This window comes from Papio anubis, chromosome 7, assembly GCF_008728515.1.
Source record: "Papio anubis isolate 15944 chromosome 7, Panubis1.0, whole genome shotgun sequence".
Classification (NCBI taxonomy): Eukaryota; Metazoa; Chordata; class Mammalia; order Primates; family Cercopithecidae; genus Papio; species Papio anubis.
In genome coordinates this window covers 157,554,950-157,577,462 of record NC_044982.1, presented here as the reverse complement: position 1 = coordinate 157,577,462, position 22,513 = coordinate 157,554,950, and the positions used below count along the sequence as shown (strand labels likewise).

The 22,513-nt window shown below is 46.5% G+C and overlaps 1 protein-coding gene across 2 annotated transcripts in view; it reads right to left on the bottom strand.

Annotated features, from left to right (window-relative positions):
- The window catches only part of OCA2 (OCA2 melanosomal transmembrane protein), a 346,597-nt gene that overhangs the window by 222,803 nt on the left and 101,281 nt on the right, over positions 1 to 22,513 (bottom strand). For both annotated transcript variants that reach the window (XM_003900679.3, XM_017960451.3), the window contains 5 exons: positions 17,201 to 17,272; positions 16,233 to 16,298; positions 11,561 to 11,617; positions 10,049 to 10,173; positions 6,648 to 6,786 (listed from right to left, as the gene is read on the bottom strand). In XM_003900679.3, the coding sequence (XP_003900728.2) occupies positions 6,648 to 6,786; positions 10,049 to 10,173; positions 11,561 to 11,617; positions 16,233 to 16,298; positions 17,201 to 17,272 (459 nt within the window). The remainder of the gene's footprint in view (positions 1 to 6,647; positions 6,787 to 10,048; positions 10,174 to 11,560; positions 11,618 to 16,232; positions 16,299 to 17,200; positions 17,273 to 22,513) is intronic.

Here is a 22,513-nt window from a genome sequence, read left to right as displayed (position 1 = left end):
CCATCATTCTTAGCAAACTATCACAAGAACAGAAAACCAAACACCGCATGTTCTCACTCATAGGTGGGAACTGAACAATGAGATCACTTGGACTCGGGAAGGGGAACATCACACACTGGGGCCTATCATGGGGAGGGGGGAGGGGGGAGGGATTGCATTGGGAGTTATACCTGATGTAAATGACGAGTTGATGGGTGCAGCACAGCAACATGGCACAAGTATACATATGTAACAAACCTGCACGTTATGCACATGTACCCTAGAACTTAAAGTATAATAATAATAATAAATAAATTTAAAAAAAAAAGAATTGGTATTATGACATTATTTTTTCCTTAAGTATTTGGGAGAATTCAACAAAGAAGCTATCTTAGGCTGAGTTGTTTGTTTATGTTTGTTTTGTTCTTTGTGGGAAGGTTTTTAACTACATATTTGATTATTTCTATAGCTGTAGGGCAACTCAGGTTACCTACTTCTTCTTGAGTGAAGTTTTAAAGAGTGTGTCTTTCCAAAAAAAGTATTATTTTATCTAAGCTGTCAGATCATTTACATACAGTTGTCCATGATCTTCGCTAAGAATAGTGTAATGTCTGTGTGCTCTGCTGTAATATAACAACTCTTATTCTTGATATTAGTAACTTGAATCTTCTGTCTCATTTTCCTCATCAGCTTGGCGAGATGTTTGTCAATATTACTGATCTTGTCAAAGAACCAGCTTTTGCTTTCATTGATGTTCCCTATTTTTCTAGTCTGTATATATTTTTTTCTTCTGCTTACTTTCTTTTTCTGATTCCATAGGATAAAGCTGAGGTTATGGATTTGAGACACATCTTTTCAAATACAGGTGTTTAGTGTTATACATTTCCTTCTAAATACTGCTTTAGAGTAGGGACCAGCACACATGGAGCTGGAATACAGCCATATCCATTCATTTATGTGTTATCTATGGCTACTTTCATGCTATATAGTGGTGCGGCTGAGTAATTGCAATGGAGACCATACAGCCCACATGCCTATAAAACTAACTATATATAGCCTTTTAAGAAGTCTACTGACTTCTGCTATAGAAGAATCCCACAAATTTTGATATGTTCTGTTTTCACTATAATTCAACACAAAACTGCTCGGGACTGAATCGTGTTTCCCCGAAAGTACTGTGGCCGAAGCCCTACCTCGCCCCCTCAGTGGGGTGGTATTAGGAGATGGAGTCTTTTGGAGGTGATAAGGCTTAGATGAGGTCATGAGGGTAGAGCCCTCATGCTGGGATTAATGCCTGTATAAGAAAAGATGCCAGAGAGCTTCATCTCTGCCTCTTCTCCCCGCCTCCCTGCCACATGAGGACACAGTGAGAGAGCGGCCATCTGCAAGCCTGGAAGAGAGCCCTCACCGGGGAATGAAATCCACTGGATCTTGAACTTTCTAGCCTCCAGACTGTGAGAAATAAATTGCTGTTATTTAAGCTGCCCAGTCTATGGTATTTGGTTACGGCATTCCAAGCTCATGAGTACAAAAATACTTTCTAATTTCAATCTCACTTTCTTCTTTGACCCTTGGATTACTGAAATGTGTGTTAGTTTCCAGATATTTGAGAATTTTCCAAATATCCTTGTTATTAATTTCTAATTTAATTCAACTGTGGTCAGAGAAAATATTTTATATTACTTGAATCTTTTTAAATTTATTGAGATTTGTCTTATTGCCTAGAATCTATTTCGGTTAATGTTTTATGTGCACCTGGAAAAAAATATACATTCTTCTGATATTGAGTGGAGTTTTCTATAAATGTCAACTAGATCATGTTAGTTAACAATGATGAAGTTTTCTATATCCTTGTAGATTTTCTACTTGTTCTTTCAATTACTGTGAGAATTGTACTGAACTCTCCAACTAAAGGATTTATCTATTCCTCCTTGCAGTACTATCACATTTCACATATTTTGAAGGTCTGTCATTGGTTGTATAAATGGAATTTTTATGTTCACTATATGAATTTACCCCTTTATTATGATGAAACATTCTTTAATCCTAGAAATATTCTTCGCTCTGCAGTCTACTTTGTCAGATATTAATATAGCCACTTTGTTCTGAGGAGTCTTTTGCCATTCCTTTACTTTTAACTTATTTGTGTCGATAGCTAGATAGATAGATAGACAGACAGACATTTTTTTCTGAGATGGAGTTTCACTCATCACCCAGGAATGGGGTGCTCTTGTCTCACTGCAACCTCCATCTCCCAGGTTCAAGCGATTCTCCTGCCTCAGCCTCCCGAGGAGCTGGGATTCCAGGTGCCCGCCACCATGCCCAGCTAATATTTTGTATTTTTAGTAGAGACGGGGTTTCACCATGTTAGCCAGGCTGATCTTGAACTCTTGATCTCAGGTGATCCACCAGCCTTGGCCTCCCAAAGTGGTGGGATTACAGGCGTCAGCCATCGCGCCTGGCCTTCTGTCTTTATATTTTAAATGTGTGTCTTGTAAGCAGCATAATGCAGATGTTCCCTGACTTAATTTGGTTCAATTTACAATTTTTCAATTTCACAATGGTGCAAAACCATCTCAACTTTGATGTAATGTACAATATTCAGTAAGTTACATGAGCTATCCAGCACTTTATTATAAAGTAGACTTTGTATGAGATTTTGCCCAACGGTATGCTAATGTAAGGGTTCTGAGCACATTTAAGGTGGGCTTAGGCGAAGCCATGATGTTCAGGGGCTCAGGTATATTAAACACATTTTGGCTTATGATATTTTTAACTTACAATAAGTTTATCTGGATGTAATCCCAAAGTCAGTTGAGGAGCATCTATAGTTGGATGGGGCTTGTTTGTTTGATCTGATAATCCCTGCTGTTTAATTGGGATATTTAAACTATTTATATGTTATATAATTATTAAATATGGTTAGGTTTAACTCTTGCAATTTGTTTTATATTTGTTCCATCATTTCTTTGCTTCCTTTTGCCTTTTTTCTACATTCCATTCCATTAAATAAATACTATTTACGATTCCACTTATATTCTTTGTTGGCATTAGCTGTTACTCTGTTTTTCCTTTCAGTGGTTGCTTTAGAGTTTATCATATACATTTTTAACTTTCACGGACTACCTTCAAATTATATTATACTAGTTTACATATACTATAAAATATCTTACATTAATATACTTTTTTTTTTAAAAAACACAGTCTCACTCTTTCGCCCAGGCTGGAGTACGGTGGTGCAATCTCGGCTCACTGCAACTTCCGCCTCCTGGGTTCAAGCAATTCTCCTGCCTCAGCCTCCCAAGTAGGTGGGACTACAGGCACGTGCCACCACGCCCAGCTAGTTTTTTTTGTATTTCTAGTAGAGACGGGGTTTCACCATGTTAGCCAGGATGGTCTCGATCTCCAGACCTCATGATCCACCCGCCTCAGCCTCCCAAAGTGCTGGGATTACAGGCGTGCGCCACCACACCTGACACATTAATATACTTTAATTTCTCCCCTTCCAGGCTTTATTTTATTGTTGTCATCAATTCTACTTACATGTTACATTATTATTTTGTTTAAACAATTATCTCAAAGTGGTTTGAGTAATTTTTTAACTTATGTGAATTTACCCATGTAGTTACCCTTTTCAGTATTCTTCATGGCTTTGTGAAGATCCGTGTTTCCATGTGGCGTCACTTTCCTTCTGCCTTACAGACTTCCTTCAGTATGTCTTACATGTGGGTCTGCTGCTGCTGAATTCCTTTTAGCTTTTCTACATGAGAAAAAGTCTGTTTTTGTACATAAGAAAAAGAGATTTTCACTGGGTGTAGTATTCTGAGATCACAGGTGTTTTCCTTCCGTATTTAAAGGTATTGCTCCGTTGCCTTCACACGTGCATTATCTCTAAAGAGAAATATATTGTCATCTTTATCTTTGTTTCCTTGCCTGTAACATGTCTTTTTCTTTGGAAACTTAAGATTTTCTCTTCATCATTGTTTTTAAATAATTTTATCATGAAGTGCCTTACTGTAGGATTCTTCATGTTTCCTGTGCTCTGGCTTCATTGAACTTCTTGATTCTGTCGGTTTATACCATTCATAAAATTTGGAATTTAGGACCATTTTTCAGCTGTCTTTTTCCATTACCCTTTCTCCTCCAGAGATGAGAATTGCATGTATGTTAGGCCACGTGAAGTTTTCCCATAGCTCACTAATGCTTTTCAGCCCTTGTTATTATCTTTTTACTCCGTTTCATTTTGAATCTATGTCTTCAAGTTCATTCATCTTTCCTTATGTAATATCCAATATGCCACTAATCCCAACAAGTGTATTTCTATCTCAGACATTGTAATGTTCATGTCTAGATATTTAATGTGGGGCTTTTTTAGTATCTTTAATGTTGCTACTTGATGAATATCTGTAACACCGTTGTAGTAACACTTTTAATGTCCTAGTCTGCTGATTCTGACACCGTTGTCTGTTCTACGTTAGTTTCAAATGGTTTATACCATGCCTGTCATAGGTTATATTTTCTTGCTTCTTTATATGCCTGATAATCATTGATTGGTTGCCAGACATTGCAAGTTTTACCCTGTGTGTTGCCGAATATTTTTGTATCACTCTAAATATTCTTGAGGTTTGTTCTGGGATGCAGTTGAAATATTTAGAAACAGTTTGGTCCTCTGGGGTCTTAGTTTCAAGATTTCTTAGGTGGAAGCAGAGCAGTGTTCACTTGGTAGTTAATTACCCTCACGACTGAGGCAAGACTCTGGTGAGTGCTCTACCCAGTGCTCCATAAATTAAGAGGTTCCACTGGGAGGCGGAGCTTGCAGCGAGCGGAGATCGCGCCACTGCACTCCAGCCTGGCGACAGAGGGAGACTCTGTCTCAAAAAAAATAAAAATACATAAAATAAAAATAAAAAAATTAAGAGGTTCCAGACTGCCTGGCAGAATAGACATCATCACTATTCCCGTCGTGTGCGTCAAGCACTCGCCCCTCTCATCTTTCTGGGTTGTTCTCCCCGGGTCTCATGTCGTCTCCTCGCACGAATGCACTGATCTGAACGTTCTGCTGAATACTGCAAAGGGACTCGCTGAGGATCTCTGCGGTTCAGCTGTGTCCCCTCTGGACTCTCACTGCCCTGGTCTCCCCAGACTTTCAGCTTCATCCTCTCAACTCAGGGTGTCTCATGGGCTCTGCCGGGGTCGTCGTCCCTCGCTGCACCGCGCTCTGGAGGCTCTCTGGAGGTGGGGAGCTGGAGCAGTCACAGAGCTCACCGCATCTGTCTCCCGTCTCACGGGGATCACTGTCGCTTTGTGCCTGGTGTCCAGTGACTTCGTGACCATTGTTCCCTGTGTTTTGTCTGGTTTTGGTTTATTTTTGTTTGTTCTGTTTGACTTTCCCAAGCAAGAGAGTAAATCCCGGCCCCGTTACTCCACGTTGGCCAGAAGCAGAAGCTGCACTGTCTTTTGTATTCGTCTGTAGCCACAAACCAACGCTCTAGGATGCTATTTGCACCAAAATATTAAAAGGGTTTACCTCTGGTTTGTGGAATTATGAATTTTTATTGTGTGTGCATGTCTGTGAGACTTTTGTTTTCTACAAAAAATGTATTACTTTTTTATGGAATGAAACTAATAACACAATTTTTTTCTAAAAACACTTCTATTCCATCAGCATGAGCTCCACCCTGGCTAGCAGGTGCCCCTAGGATAAACCGCAGGCTCTGTTACCACCTTCCAGGGTGGCATGATCACGGCTGCACCCCTCAGCTCACAGGGCAAAGCTGGTGAAGTGTTGCCAAGCAGTTTCCCGGGGCAGCGAGAGGATGCGAAGCCACACCCAGAACCTCCAGAGCGCGCTGCTTCCATGAGGCAGCCACTAACACGCTGGAGCCACAGGTTCTCAAAGGTTTAAATATTTTTATGGAACACAGTGTTCAAATACAAACACACTGACACCCTTCGGGCACACACGCGTGCACACACACACACACACACACACACACACCATCTACAAGAAATAACACCAATGTGGAAGCATTTTCACTGATACCTCAGAGAAGGGAGACTAAGAAAATTCTAATGATCAAAGCAAAGAGTAGAGAATAAAAATTAATGATATAGTTCAATTTTCACCTTGAAGATATATAAAATACCCTGCACTTTCTAACACTTTGTCTTCATTACAGTATATAAAGAAATTATACCCTAATATTTATAGGGGGCTTTCAAAGAATTTATTTCTAAAGACATTCATTTCTGACCCTTAAAAAATAAATTTTAAGTCCTTTATCAGTAAATTAATCCACCACAGTTAAGACGGGAATCCCGCATCTCCAGTGAGAGGGGACAGGTCATTTTGTTTTTAATGTAAGTTGGAAGAAACCTCAGTTCCTATTAATAAAATTAATATAACATACCATGACTAACTATATCATGCTATCCAGTCATTTCTTTAAAAACTGATCAGAATGAGTATGAAGTCAATTCAAGCCAGTTAACTCTAGGATTGAAGGACCAGTCACCGAACATCCCACTCTTGAGATGCCCAGTAGCACTTACTATGAAGAGGTGGCGTGATGATGTTCATTTCTAACAAAGGTGTCCACGTGGGGTAGAGCGCTAAGTAAGTGGAAGTATGCGTTTGTTGGAAGCAACCCTAGCATGCTGGTACGTACCATCTTCCTCAGCTCTTGGTTGGAAACAATAATGACATTTGGAGGGTCCCCGATGGCAGTGGCAGCTCCTCCAATGTTTGTGAAGATCACTTCTGCAATCAAGACTTGTCTTGGATCGAGGTTGAGCACCTCACACAACCTGTCACAAATGGAGGAAAATGAAAGTAGTCCCACTGTGCACATTGTGAAAGGCTCACGTGCAACCCAGAGATTTTTAAGGCACTTGTTCGTACAAGGGAGGTGCGCGCACACACACAAACACACACACACACACCCCTGTGGGGAGGGCAGTGCTGGGGGGAATGAACAATGCAACAACCCCTGCAGGCCACAGCTCACTCCAAGAGCTACATTCCTTCCCAGAGTGAGCCTCCAGCCACCAAACCCTCAGTGTGATCAGGTGCCCTTTCCCCAGCGCTCCCAGCTGGTGCTGTGGGGGTCGGTGTGGAGGGAGAGCGGATGGTCACACAGGGCCTGCTGACTCAGCCCCTTTCCCACCTCCCGCTTCCTGGACACCAAGGCCCTAGGTTCTCTTCTCGTCCCCTCCCTTTGTTTCATTCATCTATGCATTTTCTATTTATTTACTTTTTATTGCTATAATACATACTAGATATACACATACACACGTACATTTTCAGGGTACGTATGATAATGTAATAATTCACATAATCAAACCAGGTAACGGGATACCCATCCCCTTAAATATCAATCTGTTCTTTACCCTGGGAGCATTCCAGTTATTCTTTTCTAGCTGTGTTGGAGTACAATCGATTCATGTCAACTGTATTCACCCCACAGACCTGTCAGGCCACACTCTACAGCTGTGGAGCTCCACCGTGGCCTCACGAGATTTGTGCTGGAATCTGGGAGTCCTACGGCTTGGCCGGCACAGACCAGTGCCTGGGAGTGGGCCCGGGCAGTGGCGCTCTATAGCTCCCCAGGGGCCCAGCATGTACACAGCTGGGAAACACTGCCCTAAAGAAAGTGCAGAAGGCACATCACAGCGTCCCCCACACCTGCTCATCCGCACAGCCCACTCCCACATAGGACCCGGCCTTGGGTCTCACTCAGAGGCCACCCACCACCTCCCGGCCATCAGCTCAGAGTGAGGCTGGCCACAGCCTCCCCTCTGCTGGCATGAGGAGCACAGGCCCATGGAGCCATGTGGGAGCTGAGGAAGGAGCGTGCCTGGGGACTGAAGCAGGAGTGGCTCCACAGATGAGACTCTGACCCGAGGCAGCAGCGGCACAGTGCTAAGGAAGCTCCCAGGATCTGCTTCTAGCAAGAAAATATGTGTGTGCAGCAGTCAACAGTGCCAGACCAGGCAGGGCAGTGCACCCATCTCAATGGGACTAGCTGTTAACTAGAAGGACCAAAGCCACTTAGTCCAGACAAAGGGGAAGAATGTGGCCAGCACTTACAAAGCCATAAAGAATATGGTCAGATAAATAGGGAATCTTAGAACACCAGCACCAGAATCTTGAAAGATGCAAATTTTTGACTAATAAATGGAATTACTGCTCTAACAACATGACAAAAGCAGTTCCAAGTAGTGAACAAATTGTGGCAAGGCTGAGATACCTCTCAGCTGCCCGGGCTATACGGGGATGCTGGGAACAAAGTGCCCAGTGCACCCCAGCCCTGGAACCCTGCTCTCACCAGGCTGCCATGGGGGAGCGTGAGGATATGCGGAGGTCTTCAAGCCAGGGCAGCAGCAGAGTCATGCTGGTTAGAGGGGGCAGATGGGCCTGCTCTTGTCCCCCAACACGTCCAGAAGGCACAGTTTGGTGCCGTCACGAGTGCATGTGACAGTGTACAGCAGCCTTCAAACATGTTCACGCCCTCCCTCATTGACTCTCCACCCCAGGCACTGAGAGGGGCGGTACCACACCCTGCGAGGAGGCTGAGAGCCCGGGGTCCCTCCCATGCCACACAGGGCGTGACAGTGTAGCCCAGCTTGCAGGAGCCTGGGTACAAACCTGAGTCTCCACACGGAGGCAGCAGATGGCCCGGGGATGCTGCATCTACCTCCCCAGCGGCGCTGGCCACTCCGTGCTCCTCCCCACCCCACTCCTCCTCTAAGAGCCACCACTGTTCAAACACAAAAGGCATCCCCCAGATTAACCCAGAGCCCTGGAAGCAGCCCCACGGGGCCTTGGAACCTGCTGTGTGTCCCATGCCTTGTGTCCAGGCAGGCCCTGTGTCTCACAGAGCCCTCAGAATGCCAGCTCAGGTTAATCTCTTTGCCGTTACGACCCAGATCAGTGCACCTGAAGTGACTTGTTCAAGACACCCTATTACAAGCAGGACCGGAGGGTGACTCCCTGAGGGGCCCCTCTCTCACCTTCTCGCCCTGTGTCCTCAGGGCCAGCCCCAAGGCTGACATGCTGGGGAGTCATATTTAAAATAGAGAGCATACATATGGAAACACACAGGTCCATGCCTTCAGAAGGGGCCCACAGGAGGACCGGGACCACAGCTCACGCTTCAGAAGATTCTGGGTAAACAGGCCTATGGCCCCCAATAAATAATGGATGATTAAAGTGGATGGAATTAAAAGAAATGGAGTGGGGTGGGGTGGGGTGGGGTGGGGTGGAGTGGGGTGGGGTGGGGTGGGGTGGGGTGGAGTGGAGTGGAGTGGATGAACTGAACTGAACTTCTCTTTCCCAGAGTTGCCCTATAAAGCTTTGCCAGACTGAACTTTGGTTCTGCTGAGCCCCATTGGTCCTGCGACCCTCCAAGCCTCTAATGAGGAACCTTGCGGTGGCTGTTCCACCTCCCCCCAGCTACATGACCCTGTGAGCCCTCAGCATGTGTGTGACCTGCCAACCCAGCCCAGGTGGCAGATGGTGATGGAGAAGAACAGGGACAAGGACTCCTGGTACCTGGGCACCTGGTGGTCTGGGGTGAGCTGTTTTTTTTGTTTTGTTTTGTTTTGTGAGACGGAGTCTCGCTCTGTTGCCCAGGTTGGAGTGCAGTGGCACAATCTTGGCTCACTGCAACCTATGCCTCCCGGGTTCAAGGGATTATCCTGCCTCAGCCTCCTGAGTAGCTGGGATTACAGGCGCATGCCGCCACACTAATTTCTGTATTCTTAGTAGAGACGAGGTTTCACCAGGGCTGAGCCATTCTTGTCCACATGTCTCCCCATGAGACTACAATCTCCAGGAAAGCACAGCCTATGTCTTCCACCTCCCGCAGACATTTTTGCCACCAGCTTCTGAGGCCCCACTGCTTGTAGCATGTGCTGCAGTCACACAAAGCAGACACAAGCTGGACTGGAATGCACCGAGCTGTGGGCTCAACCGCCCACCTTTTCATGCACCTAAGAATGGAGCCTGGAGCCAGGCCGTGCAGCCAGAGCCTGGCCACAACCCCCGCGGCAGAGGCGCTTTGCATACCTTATGGTCACAGGCGTGAAGAGGAGCATGGTGGTGACGTTGTCCAAGAAGGCAGACAGGACAGCCGCGATGAGACACAACATGATGATCATGGCCCACACCCGTCCCCGGGAGAGCCGGTATGCCTGGCCGCACACACACAGAGTACAAGCCAGAGTCAGCAGGCTCATAGAACAGAGGCAGCCTTTCATTAGTGACTTTAAAAACAGGGAGCCAAACGAACACTGCCCCGTGGGTTAAGACGTAGACCTACGGAGTCCCAGGGGGGCCGAGAGGAGACAGTGCTGGCCACCGAAGTTCCTAGACATTCTACACCCTCCCGAGCCAGCACTGTCACCCCTCTGATCCTCCTCCTTCACACAGCCCCTGTCATGGTTAATCTGTCACAAGGTGATGACCCTCAGTCCCCGTAATGCCGTCGGTATTCTGGTTAGACAACCTGGGCTTTGACATTTGGGATCCACGTGAGCCTAGTGTCTGCTGATCTCTAGGGAACTAAGGGATACTTTTAATAGTAAGGAGTGATAGACCAAATATCTACCTGGCATGTGTAAGATGGGGCACAAAGATGACAAAAATCACAGCACGGTTTTATCATTCAGCGTTTGCAAAGGGCTTTGTTGAGTAATTTTTTTTTTTTTTTTTTTTTTTTTGAGACAGAGTCTCACTCTGCCACCCAGGCTGGAGTTCAGTGGTGTGATCTTGGCTCACTGCAGCCTCCACGCCTGGGGTTCAAGCAGTTCTCTCGCCTCAGCTTCCTGAGTAGCTGGGACCACAGGTGCACGCCACCACGCCCAGCTAATTTTTTTTATTTTTAGTAGAGACGAGGTTTCACCATGTTCACCAGGATGGTCTCAATCTCTTGACCTCGTGATCCACCCACCTCAGCCTCCCAAAGCGCTAGGATTACAGGCGTGAGCCACTGCGCCCGGCCTGTTGAGTAATTTTTAAAAAGACCTTTTCAGTTTCAAAAAATTTACATACTCAAGCACAGCACTAGACTGCATTAGCAGGGCATGGTACACAATGAGCTCTCCTCTTGCCAACCCTGAATGACAGGTCAGGTACAAATCCTGGAGGCTAGAGCTGGCTGGTGAAGCTCCCCAGGGTTCCAGTTAAAAACATAAATGTGTATATATTCAATATTTAGGAAGTAATCATGGAAATTATTTCACCAAAAAGCAAAGTAATCAGAAGCTAATGGCTTGAAATATTGGGATACTCTAATATGCAAAACAATGTTTGATGTGTAGCTCTCACCAGACAATTTAAATAATACACAAACATTCAACCTGATACCCTTTTCCTTGACCTCCTTCTTCATGTATTTACTGAGCAGCTGAAAGCACCACTCAGAGCCATACAACTTAACACAGTCAGCATACCCTGCCCTGCAGAAGTAACCTTTAGAAGAAGAATGGAATTTTTAAATGTTTGTTTCCTAAATATATAACGTCAGAAAAATATATAAATTAATCAGTATGGAATTATTAAATGCAACATCATACCTACCTTTACAGCACAGTAATCGAAAAATCCCGTTTCTGAAAATATGGCTACTAAGATCATCTATGGGGAAAAGAGAAGAAGAAGACAAGGATAACCTTTTAGCAGGACACCATATTAAAACGACATCAGCATGATCCGTTACACATTTGAGCTGTGGCCTCTGAAAGCCACCACATTGCCAGGCTCCCCACTCTGAGATGCAGAAACATTAAAGCTTCCTGGAATAGTTGCTCACTTCTGGCACACTCACTTCCTGGGTACCACTCACTTCCTGGCACTCACTTCCCAGGTACCTCCTTCCTGGAGTGCCACTCAGAGGCACTGTGCAGCACCTACATGAGATGTCTGGCTCACTTCCTGGTGGTGCAGCTACTCCATTCATCCACCCCTCCACCCTCCATTCCATCCATTCCACTTCTTCCTCCACCTTCCTAATTCCATTTCCTCAAAACAAATCCCTTCTGGAATAATTCTCACTCTCTTGCACTCACTTCCTGGTTACCTCCTTCCTCAAACACCATTAAGCTTCCTGGAATAAGTGCACTCACTTCCTTCCTCCTTCTGGGTACACTCATTTCCTGGTACATCAAATTACCAAGATCCTTCCTCTGAATAGTGCCACTCCACTTCTTTTACTCACTTCTGGTGCCTCCTTCCTGAAACACTCCATCCTGTGCAGCTCTTCACCAGGTACACTCAGAAACACCGTCACTTCCTGGAATAGTACGCTCACTTCCTGGCACACTCACTTCCTGGTACACTCACTTCCTGGTACACTCAGAAACACCGTCGCTTCCTGGAATAGTACACTCACTCGCTCCTCGAATGGAGCCTCTTGCTAGCGGTTTTGTGCCTACATGTGTGTCTGGGGATTTGTCCTCAAGGCACATTACCATCCCATCCGATCCTCAAAAAAAAATCAGGTGTTATTTTCACCCTCTGTTTTACAGACTAGGAAATGGGATCAGAGTGCAAGGCTTGCTCTCAGCCACAAAGGTAGAAGCGGGGCGGGGGCCGGCACGTGGCCTTCTGCACCTACGTGTCCACACAAGCAACACTTAAACATTCTGCGATGCTAAAACTGGGTTCGATTTTGTTTTCTAAAATAATTAAACTGATTTTTGTCACCAGTTTGGGAGCAGTTGTATTGAAACGATCGCTCCCTGGATTCCAGGTGAACCCAGAATGCCTGTCGCCTGTTTCTTTCCAGTGAGGATGATGAGTTGGTGAAAACAGCCATCCTGGATCCTAATAAAAAGTCATGTCCCAGATAGTCCGAATTTTATCAACCAGACATTGCAACTAGTGAATGTTCTGGAAGTTCCTCTGCTTCACCTCTTAGATGGCAGTCACCATGCGTTGAACTTGGAATGAGAAGATGCAAGTTCAGATCCTGATTCCGCCACTTAAAAATAGTCCGAACTTGAGGCTGGGCGCAGTGGCTCACGCCTGCAACCCGAGCACTTTGGGAGGCCGAGGCGGGCAGATCACGAGGTCAGGAGATCGAGACCATCCTGGCTAACACGGTGGTGAAACCTTGTCTCTACTAAAAAAAAATACAAAAAGCTGGGCATGGTGGTGAGCACCTGCAGTCCCAGCTACTCGGGAGGCTGAGGCAGGAGAATGGCGTGAACCCAGAAGGCGGAGCTTGCAGTGAGCCGAGATCGCGCCACTGCACTCCAGCCTGGGCGACAGAGCGAGACTCTGTCTCAAAAAAAAAAAAGAAAAAAAAAGTCCGAACTTGAACAAAAATATGAATTAACCTTTCTGTCCCTCAGTTTTTTCACCTTACCTCTGAATGTTCTATACTTCATCAGGTTGTGAAAATGCAATATAATTATTCAAATTACAATACTTGGTAAACCAGAGTCCCAGTAGACACTACTGTCTCTTAAATAAACTATAGAAAACAAAAATGTCCCCAGTCAATTTAGACCCAGTGTAAATATTCATCGTGTCCAGAGTGACCATCAATGTTCATCCTCACCCAAAAGGCCACTGAGAGCTGACGCTGGAACATGGGGCTTCGCACACCAATGGACATGCACAGGCAGACAGGCGTGTGCAGACCCGTGTGGCGTTTACACATTTGCTCCCAGAACCACCATGGGAGACTGGAACTCAGGGATGGGGGTAAATGGCCCTGTGGGTGATCGGCTGCCAGGAAATGGGGGAGAAAAGGCAGGGACCCGGTTGTAATGACCCTGCACCGTGCAGTTCCAGAATTCCAGAATCTGCAAGTGCTCGCGGAACTGGATTCCAACAAGAAAAAAACGCCAAAGCCATTTTTATAGGCTGAACTGTGTCCCTCAAAATTCATATGTTAACATCCTAGCCCCCACTACCTGGGAACATGACATATTTGGAGTGACAGCGTTGAAGGAGGTAATTAAGTTAAAATGAGGTCGTTGGGTGAGCCCTGATTCAGTGTGGCTGGTGTCCTTACAGGAGGAGGGTGTCAGGACTCAGACACACAGGGAAGACAAAGTGAAAACGCAGGGAGAAGGTGCCATCTACAAGCCCAGGAAGAGAGGCTTCGGAGAAACCAACCCTGCCCACACCGTGATCTCGGACTTCCAGCCTCCAGAGCTGTGAGGAAATACATTTATATTATTTAAGCCACACGGTCTGTGGTACTTTGTTACATAGTCCTAGCAAACTAATATAGCATTCCTTTTTTAAAACAGGCATATCTCAGGGATATCTGGCACATTTCCTCTCTTCTATCCAGATGCCCAAACTCTGTATACGTCTCAGGCCCGATACAAATATGAGTTACTCTGTGAAGCCGGGGCTAGAACACTCGCCTGCCTCCCTGAGCACTGCCCACAGAGGATGGCGGCACGGTCTCCAGTCAGGTCACATGGAAGCCTAACGTAGCTGGGTCCTTCTGTTATGTTGGCCAGCCTTGGGAGGGATGAAACGTTAGCAAGGAAAATGAGGATCTATAGTGCCCAGCTGTACACAGAGCAAGTCTTCTAGCCCAGAGAGGAAGACCTCCTGCAGACCACTGGACTGTTTGGGGTCTGCTCAGGAACACGTGGGCTGCCCCTGCTGCCAGGCCCTGACCAGGCTCCACTGGTTCTCGTTAAGCTGGGTCATGACTCGTGTCCCACACTAGCCCGCTTGGGCATTTCGAGTTCCTGCAGGTGGCGCTGGTGGCATTCCTCACAGCACAGAGTGGCCACTGGGTAATATGATCAATTAGCAAACACCCGAACGACTGCTTAGGAGTGACACCTTCCTTTACTCACATCATGAAAGGTACTCTCTCTCCCACTGAAACTCCTACATGGTTTATTTATTTGGGATAGTCCATTTTTTAATTTTAAGGGCAGTAACTCAAAAGAATTGCTAGCTTTTCTAAATGGCAATATGATTTCATCGTCAGATATGCCTTGGGCTGGAATTCTCCAGCTAACGAACCATAGCCCCGTTCTGTTCCTCCTCAGGAGAGATTCCGGAGACCCGCTGTTGTGGGAAGTCAGGGACCCCGAACGGAGGGACCGGCTGAAGCCACGGCAGAAGAACATAAATTGTGAAGATTTCATGGACATTTTTTAGTTCCCCAAATTAATACTTTTATAATTTCTTACGCCTGTCTTTACTGTAATCTCTGAACATAAATTGTGAAGAGTTCATGGACACTTATCACTTCCCCAATCAATACCCCTGTGTTTTCCTATGCCTGCCTTTATTTAATCTCTTAATCCCGTCATCTTCTTTGTAAGCTGAGGAGGATGTATGTCGCCTCAGGACCCTGTGATTGTATCAACTGCACAAATTGTTTGTAGAGCATGTGTGTTTGAACAATATGAGATCTGGGCATCTTAAAAAAAGAACAGGATAACAGCGATGTTCAGGGAACAAGAGAGGTAACTTTGAACTGGCCACCGGTGAGCCGGACGGAACAGAGCTATATTCCCCCTCTTTCATAAGCAAATAGGAGAAATATCGCTGAATTCTTGTTCTCAGGAACATTCCTGAGAAAGACAATGCGCCCTGAAGGTAGGCTTATAGACAGCCCCTTTTAAGGTGTCCCGTTGAAGCCGACAGGATGAAATAAGCCCCGGTCTCCTATAGTGCTCCCAGGCTTCTTAGGACGGGAAAATTCCCACCTAATAAATTTTGGTTAGACAGGTTGTCTGTTCTTAAACACTGTTTCCTGATAAGATGTTATCAATGACAATGCGCAGGAAACTTCATTAGCAATTTTAATTTCTCCTCCACCGGTGGTCCTGTGATCTCGCCCTGCCTGCATTTGCTTTGTGATATTTTATTACCTTGTGAAGCCTGTGATCTCTGTGACCCACACCCTATTCGTGCCCTCCCTCCCCTTTTGAAAATCGCTAATAAAAACTTGCTGGTTTTATGGCTCGGGGAACATCACGGATCCTGCCAACATGTGATGTCTCCCCGGGACACCCAGCTTTAAATTTCTCTCTCTTGTGCTCTTTCCCTTTATTTCTCAACTCAGCCGAGACACTTAGGAAATAGAAAAGAACCCACGTTAAACATCGGGAGCGGGTTCTCCCGATAACCGGCACTGACACTTCTCAGTCAAGCCCTAGGCACTGTGTCTTTAACATAATGAAGGATCCTCAGCAGTGGAGGCCAGAGAAGGCCCGGTTACCGCAGGCGTGGAGCCCAGTCCCACGGGGAGGGCTGTGATTACCATGCCAAACAGCAGGGCCAGCGTCTCAAAATCAATCCACTCCACCACATGGGTCAGGCTGGGTCTCTGCAATCAAAGCACAAATTTGCCAATTAATCCGTGCGCCGCCATCCCGGTGATGAGCCTAACGACGCGCTGCCCCCTGCTGCAGACCCACTCAGTGGGTGGACCAGGGTTGGAAATCTCACCATCCACTTGCCTTTGAAGTTGGATTATATCGTTGCTGAAAAACAGTGTTGACCCAGGACATCTATAATGTCAAACCTATGCATTTAGTGATACATTTTTTCTAGCCCCTGCCTCTGGCAGCTCCCACATGCAGGACTGGCCCTGGTTGCATTCCCAGTGGGGTCTGTATGTGCTCTCCGCAGCGCCGTGCCTGAGGCCAGATGACGGGAACTGGCATGGCCACCTGTCCCACTCTCAGCTGGGTTCCAGCACTGCCTCTCAGACAACTCTGGGCCTCAATCCCCAGTGGCCACTGGTCTCTGTTGTTTCCCTACATTTGTTCCCCATGTCGCTGCCAGAGAGGCCCTGCTCAGATCCAAACAGGACACCCTCATCCCCAAACACACCTCTCCAGGGGCCTCCTGATCTCTGCAGGACAGACCCTGACCCAACTGACTCCCACCTTTCTGCACCAGCTAGGATGGTCCCCTCTAGTTCCAACACCCAGATCCAGCCCCACCACAGCCCAGCTCCTCAGCCCTAGGCAGACATGCCCATGAGCAGCCTTTCCTCAGGCACAGTGAGGAATCACAATCACATGTGAGTGTGTGACAAAACCTATGAAAAATACTCTTCATGCTGTAGTTTGTTAGTTCATACCTCTAGCCTGGTTCCTGAGCAAAAACATGGACGTGGGATATAAGATAGTGAAAAAAACAGCGAAAGCCTGAATCCCGGAACGTCTTTGAGCTGACGTTCCACTGAGTGGTGAGCCAGGGACTGGGACTGTGACAACTTACGTCGCCAATCACAGCCAGCGCTGCCAGTGCCGCCAGGGAACCCAGCATGGCCGCCAGCGTTCTGTGCACAATCTGGAAAGAAGCACAGGAAATTACTGCGTTCCAGCTGCGGGGGAGTTAGCACACACGAAGGCCTGCGTGGACGTGAGGGGCCTGTATCTGCCACTGTGTACACATCTATTCAAATGACGAGTCACGGGTCTGGATGCTTCAGGCCTGGACACCCACAGACACACACAGCTACCACCAACCTGCCTTCTTAGGGAAGCTGCTTGCATTTGCTAAATCATTAGATGACCCTGATAAAGCAGCGGAAGGCCGGATAGAGCATGTTCTCTAAGAAAGGCCATAGCAAACTGTCATTAATTACTTGCCACATGCTCCCTTGACAACTGGCCCATTCGTTCGGCAACATAAATCAATTCCTCCCAGTTACTAGGCTGCTGTTAAACCAAAGGTACACAGTCCAACACTTCATCAAATTGAGACTTCTGTGTTATCACAAAAGCATCTTTTCTATTTGATTATGATTCAAATCGAAGTGGAATTTCTAAGACAAAATATGGGAAAAGGCCGAGATGTGGAGAACTGGAGCCCCCATACATTGCTAGTGGGAATATAAAATGGGCTAGCCACTGTGGAAAGCAGTTTGGCAGTTTCTTATGAAGTTAAACATAAATTTACCATATGACCCAGCAATTCTACTAGGAATCCACTCAACAGAAATGAAAACACATGTCCACACAAAGCACTGATGCTCATAACAACATTATACAAAGGAGGCGAAAACTGGAAACATTCCAAATGTCCATCTGTGGTGAACAGATAGGGAAAATGCGGCACAGCTCGTACATGGATGAATGCTTAGAAGTGATGCTGGGGAAAGAAGCCAGACGCAAAAGACAGGGTCGGTCCATCAATATGAACATTCCAGAAAAAGTAAATCTAGAGAAACAGAAAGATCAGGGCTACCCAAGGCTGGGGAAAGCAACGAAGGTTGACTAGAAACAGGTCCCAGGGATCCTTATGGGGTGATGAAATGTTCTAGAACTTGTCATGGTTGCAGAATTCTAAATCTGGTAAAAATAATTTAATCGTACATTTCCAAAGGGTGAAACTATGGTATTTAAATTATACATCAACAAGTTTCTTTAAAAAAATACAAAAAGAATGTAACAAGAACAAGTGGAAAATTAAACGCTAGCATACATTATTCATTTCTTAATCCCCTAAAGGGACTTTCACTCCATTTTTTCATGGCTTCCATCTCACAGAACCTGACTCCCTTTACCAGTTATTACCTGAAACTCAAATTCTGACTAAAATTATTTCATTTATAATGTATACTACTAGATTCAAAGTTCTTTTTTCAAGAAATGTGATACTAGGTGTTGGCTTTTCACAGTTTCAGTTTTTAAGAGTTGTTTTGTTTTAAATGTAAATACCTAAAATCCAGTAAGTTGCTACCAAACTCTAATAATTCCTTCTGTTCATTCTCTGCTTTTCAGTCTAAGTTTAGGACGCTTTTTTCCGAGACGGAGTCTCACTCTGCTGCCGAGGTTGGAGTGCAGTGGCGCTGTGTCAGCTCGCTGCAACCTCTGTCTCCTGCGTTCACGCAATTCTCCTGCCTCAGCCTCCCAAGCAGCTGGGATTACAGGTGCCCACCACCACATCTGGCTAGTTTTTATATTTTTAGTAGAGACAGGGCTTCACCATGTTGGCCAGGCTGGTCTCCAACTCCTGACCTCAGGTGACCCACCCGCCTCAGCCTCCCACAGGGCTGGGATTACAGGCATGAGCCACTGCGCACGGCCAGTTTAGGACCCATTTTAAGGATACTTCCTTATCCGATGCCGAGGGTGGCCCCAGGAAGCAGGCAGGGCAGGCATTCATCCCCGACTTCACAGCCATGGCACCAAGAGTGGAGGTTCACTGGCTGGACATGGTGAGCAGGCGCCAGAGCCGGGCTGCCCTCTCTGCCCTACACAGCGCAAGGCAGCGTATTCCCACGTCGGTATGTCTGTTTTTTGGCACTTAATTAAGTCTTCATGAGAAGAACAGGATGTGACAGCTCCTGGATGACAGGAGGAAGCCACTGCAGGGACGAGCAGAGAGGGATGCCGTCTGCTCCAAGCCAGCCCTGTGACCTCACCTGTGACACGTTCCTTTCTTCTGGCTTAACCTTTGGGCTAACTTTGTCTGCAGGGAAAAGAGACTTCCAGTAAAGAACAAAAAGCCAGCCTGGAACGGTAGCTTACACCTGTAATCCCAGCACTTTGGGAGGCCAAGGCAGGCGGATCACTTGAGGCCAGGTGTTCAAGACCAGCCTGGCCAACATCACGAGACCACATCTCTACTAAAAGTTAAAAAAAAAAAAAAAAAAAAAAAGCCAGGCGTGGTGGCGCACACCTATAGTCCCAGTGACTCGGGAGGCTGAGGTGGGAGAATTGCTTGAGCCCCGGAGGCAGAGGCTGCAGGGAGCCAAGATCGCACCACTGCACTCCAGCCTCGGCAACAGAGCAAGACACTGTCTCAAACAAAAACCAAACAAGAGTGAAGAGCCATGACTGCCGGCCACTGGTCAGCAGGACTGGATAGCAGCAAAAATAACTAATTGTTATTGAGCACCCACTGCTGTGCACCTGGCCTGGATTAAGTGCTCTGCACACACCATCTGCACCTTTCACGGCGACTGCATGAGGTAGAACGATGATAACCCACGGTGCAGAGGAGGAAATAGTCTCAGCAACACCGAGTAATTGTCCCTGTGTCAGAAAACAAAGCACACGCACACCCAGGATGCAGACCAGCATTTTCTTACTCCAGAGCACCTCCTCTCTCCTCGCGGGGCCTTGTTTGCTCATCTGTAAAATCAGAAAACTGCACTCCATACCTCGAGGAGCCCTCGGCTCTGGAGGAGGTCCGTGGACATCATGAAATCGAGTCCTAGCACCTAACACACAAATGAGTAAACGACAAGGCAGACAGCTACGGCCCTCTCAGGACAGCCAGGCTCATCGTGGTCTCACTGGCACCCCAGCACCCGCGCTAAGTTCGCTCCGCCCGCTGCCACCATCACCACCTTTCTCCCCTCCCTCGTCACACACACCGGCTTGCAAGTGATCCACACGAGCATCTCTGTGGCCCACAGTGAGTGCTTAGGACATGCGGATGCAGCTGTCCCTGCTCAGAAACCCACCCTCTTCCACCAGCTCAGAGGCCCCACACACCATGTGGGAGGAGAAACCGTCACTTGCCATTTAAAAAATGGAAGAGCACGCTGATGATCAGCCTCTAGGACGTGGAATAAAACTTTTTCAACTACATGGCTCTAGAAGAAGATGAGTTCATTACTTCAGATATAATGATGGACATTCCTAAATTTCTATGCTTAAGAAACAGAATTTTCAGCTATTAGAAATAAAAAAATTCTGATAAATGGGCCTAAAGAGTAAAAATAATAAAAAGTCTTAAAAGATGCCTTAAAACAGGGGTCCCCAAGCCCCCAACCCCGCCACGGACTAGCACCAGGGCCGCACAGTGGGAGGTGAGCTGGGCAAGTCAGCATGACCGCCTGGGCTCTGCCTCCCGTCAGGTCAGCGGCAGCATCAGATTCTCATGGGAGCGTGAACCTTACTCTGAACTGCACATGGGAGGGATCTATGCTGCACACTCCTTATGAGAATCTAATGCCCGATGATCTGAGGTGGAACAGCTTCATCCCAGAATGATGTCCCACCCCACGGTCCATGGAAAAACTGTCTTCCATGAAACTGGTCCCAGGTGCCAAAAAGGCTAGGACCACTGACTTAAAGGACTGTATAAAGGTTCTCTTCCTGCCCATGCTCTGGGAAATACGGCACACCTCTTCCTACACCCAAACCGCTTCCCAGGCACAGAACGCACCACCTAGCTTCCCAGGCACCGCCTCACAGAGCAGCCACCGTTCTACCACCGCACTCCCCTCCAGTCGAGCATACGCTCTGTGCCTCCGATTTCTTTGGCAGGAGTCCGGCTGTGAGCTCCTGTGAGCGTGGTGTGCCTCTCTAGGTTTCCTCAGTGCTCTGCAGGGCAAGCAATACCTGCTGAGCGAAGGAGGAGCAAAAAACGCATGAACAGGGCCTGCAAAACAGCAGGCCAGCATCGCTTCTTGGGAGAAGAAAGGAAAGATTTTGGGGGTAGCCCCCGAGGAAATTATCTAGGGGACCTCTGATCTTCATGCATCGCCCCTCCATGGTCACACAGGTTTACAGCTAGCCATCATGTAAATTCCAGATAGGTGGGATACTGAGCAGACAGAAACACAAAAGTTCTTTTGGTTTCCATTTGCATGGAAATGGTAACAGAGACAGCAGGGATAGCTAAAGTTCTATCAGACAAAATAGACCTTAAGTCACAAACTGTCTCTAATGACAAAGAAGGCCATTACCCTCCCTCTTCCACTGATAAAAGGGTCAATTCAACAGGGACCTATCACAGTTATAAGTAAGTGCACACCCAAAACCAGAGCACCGAACTATACCAGCAGTATTAACAGAGCGAAAGGGAGAAACTGACAGCAATGCAACGTAATAGGGGACTTCAATGTCCCATTTAAGATCATGGATAGAACATCCAGACGGGAAACAGCAGCCCTGAACAGCCCTGTACGCCAAGTGGACCCGACAGAGACAGGCCGAACTTTCCGCCCAAAAGCGAAAAACAGACATTCTTCTCTAGCATACACAAAAAACTCTTCAGGATATATCACATATTAGGTCACAAACAAGTCTTAACAAATTTTATTTCTTTTAAAAAATTTTGTCTTAGAGACAGTCTCCCTCTGTCACCCAGGCTGGAGTGCAGTGGTCCCATCAAAGCTCCCTGCAGCCTTGAACTCCTGGACTTAAGCAATCCCCCTGCCCCAGCCTCCTGGGTAACTAGGACTACAAGTGTGCACCACCACGTCCAGCTAATTTTATTTTTATTTTTGTTTTTTTGCAGAGATGGAAGTCTTGCTATGTTGCCCAAGCTGGTCTTGAACTTCTGGTCTCAAGTGATCCTCCTGCCTCAACCTCTTAAAGCACTAAGATTATAAGCATGAGCCACCATGCTTGAATTTAACAAATTTTAGAAGATGTAAATAATATCAAGTATATTTTCCAAACACAATGGTATAAAACTAGAAATTCATAACAGAAGGAAAATAGGGAAATTGATAAATATGTAAAAATTAAACAACACTTTTTTTTTTTTTTTTTTGAGGAGTCTTGCTCTGTCACCCAGGCTGGAGTGCAGTGGCGCAATCTCGGCTCACTGCAGCCTCTGCCTCTC